At 46.0% G+C, this 3,117-nt stretch overlaps 1 protein-coding gene across 1 annotated transcript in view; it reads left to right on the top strand.

Annotated features, from left to right (window-relative positions):
* The first annotated feature begins 2,783 nt into the window (after positions 1-2,783).
* The window catches only part of LOC114072631 (taste receptor type 2 member 41-like), a 3,519-nt gene continuing 3,185 nt past the window's right edge, over positions 2,784-3,117 (top strand). The window contains 2 exon segments of the mRNA XM_027910508.1: positions 2,784-2,920; positions 2,922-3,113. Coding sequence (XP_027766309.1) covers positions 2,784-2,920; positions 2,922-3,113 — 329 coding nt within the window.

Below are 3,117 nucleotides of genomic sequence, written 5' to 3' on the forward strand. Positions count from 1 at the left end.
TATTGAGATGTCACTTTGGCTCCTTTGGCTAAGATTTATTACCTCTGGGCTCTTTGTACAATGTACCTGTGGCTTATGTTTACAGAATTGGTACAGAACAAGATCTCCTTTGAGCAAGGTAGAGAAATGGGGGGGGGGAGAACAGTGGGCCCCTGTAGCAAGATGCTTCAGTTAACCCTTCTTCCTTCAACAGCTCAGTTCATTAGTGATGATCGTGGCTCCTCTGTGAAAGGATCGATTAAAAAGTGCAAAAACCTGGCCTGGCAATTGTGAGAAACAGTCCGGCAGCAACAGGGACAGTGAAGGAAAGGGAGGGGTTGCTCCAGGTGCCAGAGCAGACATTCCCCTGCAGCCCCTGGAGGGGATCACGGTGAGGCAGCTGTGCCTCTGCAATGCATGGAAGTCCATGGGGGAGCTGAGATCCCCCTTTAGCCCACAGGATGACCCCATGGCATAGTCGGGTGCAGGCAGAAGGACTGCAGCCCATGGGACAGACCCACCCTGGAACAGAAGAATGTGAGGAAGAAGGAGGAGAGACAGCTCATTATGATGTGACTGCAAACCCCATTTTCTGTTCCCCTGCGTTGCTGTAGGGGAGGAGGTAAAGACTCTGGGAATGAAGGAGTGAAGTTGAGCCTGGGATGAATGGGGGTGGAGCAAGGGGTTCTAGTTTAGTTTTTATTCTTCATCACCCTACTCTATTTTCAAATGGCAATAAATTCAATTCATTTTTCACTCCTTGAGTCTGTTGTGTCTGGGACAGTAACTGGTGAGTGATGTCTCTGTATTTATCTCAACTCATGAGGTTTTCTATCTTATTTGCCACTGCATCTTTGTGACAATTCAGAGCAACTGAGTGTGTGCCCAAGGTCACCCTACTGTAGCAGGTCAGCTAAACATGAAATAGTTGAGGAATACATTCAGTGCAGACAGCTCAGTGTGCAGCTACAGTGAGAGCTGCAGGTTGTGCTCTGGGTGGCAGGAAATAGCAGGAGCCCCAGGCATGGAGCCAAGACCCCAGGCTATCATGTGCATAGACTGGAAGGGTGCAAAATCCAGGGATTTGGTTGTTGGGGGTTCCTTCTCCGTGACCCTCAGCTCGTGCTGCTTCTGTGCCACGATTAAATTGTTTTAAAAATCCAGATGTCTGAGACTGTGCTATGGAAAACCCAGTGTGGAGCTGGTAAGGACTCTGGGGGTGTGTCTCTGTGGGTGTGGTCTGTGTAGGGGCTCAAGTGGGGCAGCCATGGGTTCACAGGAGCTGCCCCCTGCAAAGGGGCTTCAGTCCCAGCAGTGAAAGGCTCTGGTGGGAGGTGGGGAAATACTACTGTCCAAAACCTTCCTCTCTCTTCATGAAATGAGAGAAAGAACCATTTAGTCCAGAGCAACCTCTCAACCACTGTAATATTGCCTTTTCCAAACACAATCTCTCTTTCCATAAAAAGTTCAAAACATCTGCCCAGAGGACATTTTTATTCTCTTTCCCAGGATTGTATCCTGAAACAATTGTGACCTTCTGAACTTTGAGGTTCAGTTATAAATGGATTGGGTTTGCCCAGAAGAAATTGGGCAAGCAAGAGCCTAAGTACTTAGCGAACCAAGGCTGCTCATCTGGGATTTCCCATCATGAAGGAGAAAGACAAGGATTGTGCATTGGGAAGATGTTCAGCCTGAGCCAAACTCAGATGGAAGCAATTCAATTGGTGTGTAATGTCTCTCAGATGCCAGGACATCTGTGTGTCCATCCAGTACACAAACACAGCAGCCTGGTGCTCTTTGAGATGCACGAGGGCATCCAAAATATGCGCATGGGCTGGTAGATACAAAGCCTGGGATACTCCTTGCCCTTCTTGAGTGGTGCTGGAGGGGATGGATTTGAATTAAAAGCAGACACCTCTATTTCAAGCACCTGTTTTGGCAGACAGTCTATCCAGGCTTTGAAAACGCAGCATTTGAGAGTCTGGTTTTTTCCCAGTAGGTTTTTTATAAGGTACCACATTCCCCACACAGAGCTGAGCCCAAACCCTGGCCACAGTACTGTCCTGCTGGTGTTACATTTTCATTTCACATCCCTGTACAAGCACAGTTCCCGTACAAACAGTTCATTTTCAGAACTGTTGTAGTAGAATTAGCTTCCCTTGTCCTCACATACATATGCAGAGATGAAAAAACAAATTTTAAAACCCCCAAACAAACAAACAAGAAAACCCCACCAAACAAACAATGAAAACCCAAAAAACTCAACTCCCACCTTACACCATTTTTTCTTTTCTTTTCTGTCAGCAAAAGCAAAGCAAACTTAGAATCACAGACTGGAACCATAGAATCAGTGAGATTGGAAAAGACCTCTAATATTGTCAATACCAACCATTAACCCAGCACTGCCAGGTACTTATGATCCCCTATCTGGCTCTTCTCTAGATGGCTGTCACCTTTGCCAAGCTCTGGGCTTTTGAAACCTCCCTGGTTAGCCAGGACCTGGGATAAATGATGGGGAATGACTTGGTGACCTCTTCCACCAGCTTCCTCAGCACCCTTGGGTGGATCCTATCTGGCACCATAGACTTGAGAGTGTTTAGGTGGCACATCAGGTCACTAGATACTTCCTGGTTAACGGGGGGGGGCTTCATTCCATTCCTTGTCTCTGATTTCCAGCTTAGATGATTCAGTACCCTGAGGACAACTGCTCTGACTTTTACAGATTGAGGCAAAGAAGGCATTAAGTACCACAGCCTTCTCTTCACCCTTTGTGGCAATATTTCACCTCAAATCCAAAACAAAGGATGAATATTCTGCTGATTTGGTTTTTGTGCATTTCATGGGTATATTCTTTTCTTTCAATCATTTATCCCCACTACCATCATGTTAACCCCATATTTCAACTACTTAAGAGTGCTCAGAGCTTTCTTAATTGTTCCAACCTGTCTTTGTGTCTTTTATTGTATAAAAATTGCCAATTTCAGGAACAGCTTCTTTATCTACCTGAAAAAAAAAATTGACAGGATGGTACCCTGGCTCTTGTTGGGGTCAGTGTTTTTCTCCGTAGTCATCGGAACCATTGTCTACGACGTCACTGACAAAGCTTTCTGTAAAAACCTCAATTTCACCTGCCGAGGA

This window comes from Empidonax traillii, unplaced genomic scaffold (genome assembly GCF_003031625.1).
Source record: "Empidonax traillii isolate 1590-97213 ecotype Southwest subspecies unplaced genomic scaffold, ASM303162v1 scaffold3636:size33216, whole genome shotgun sequence".
NCBI classification, from domain to species: Eukaryota; Metazoa; Chordata; class Aves; order Passeriformes; family Tyrannidae; genus Empidonax; species Empidonax traillii.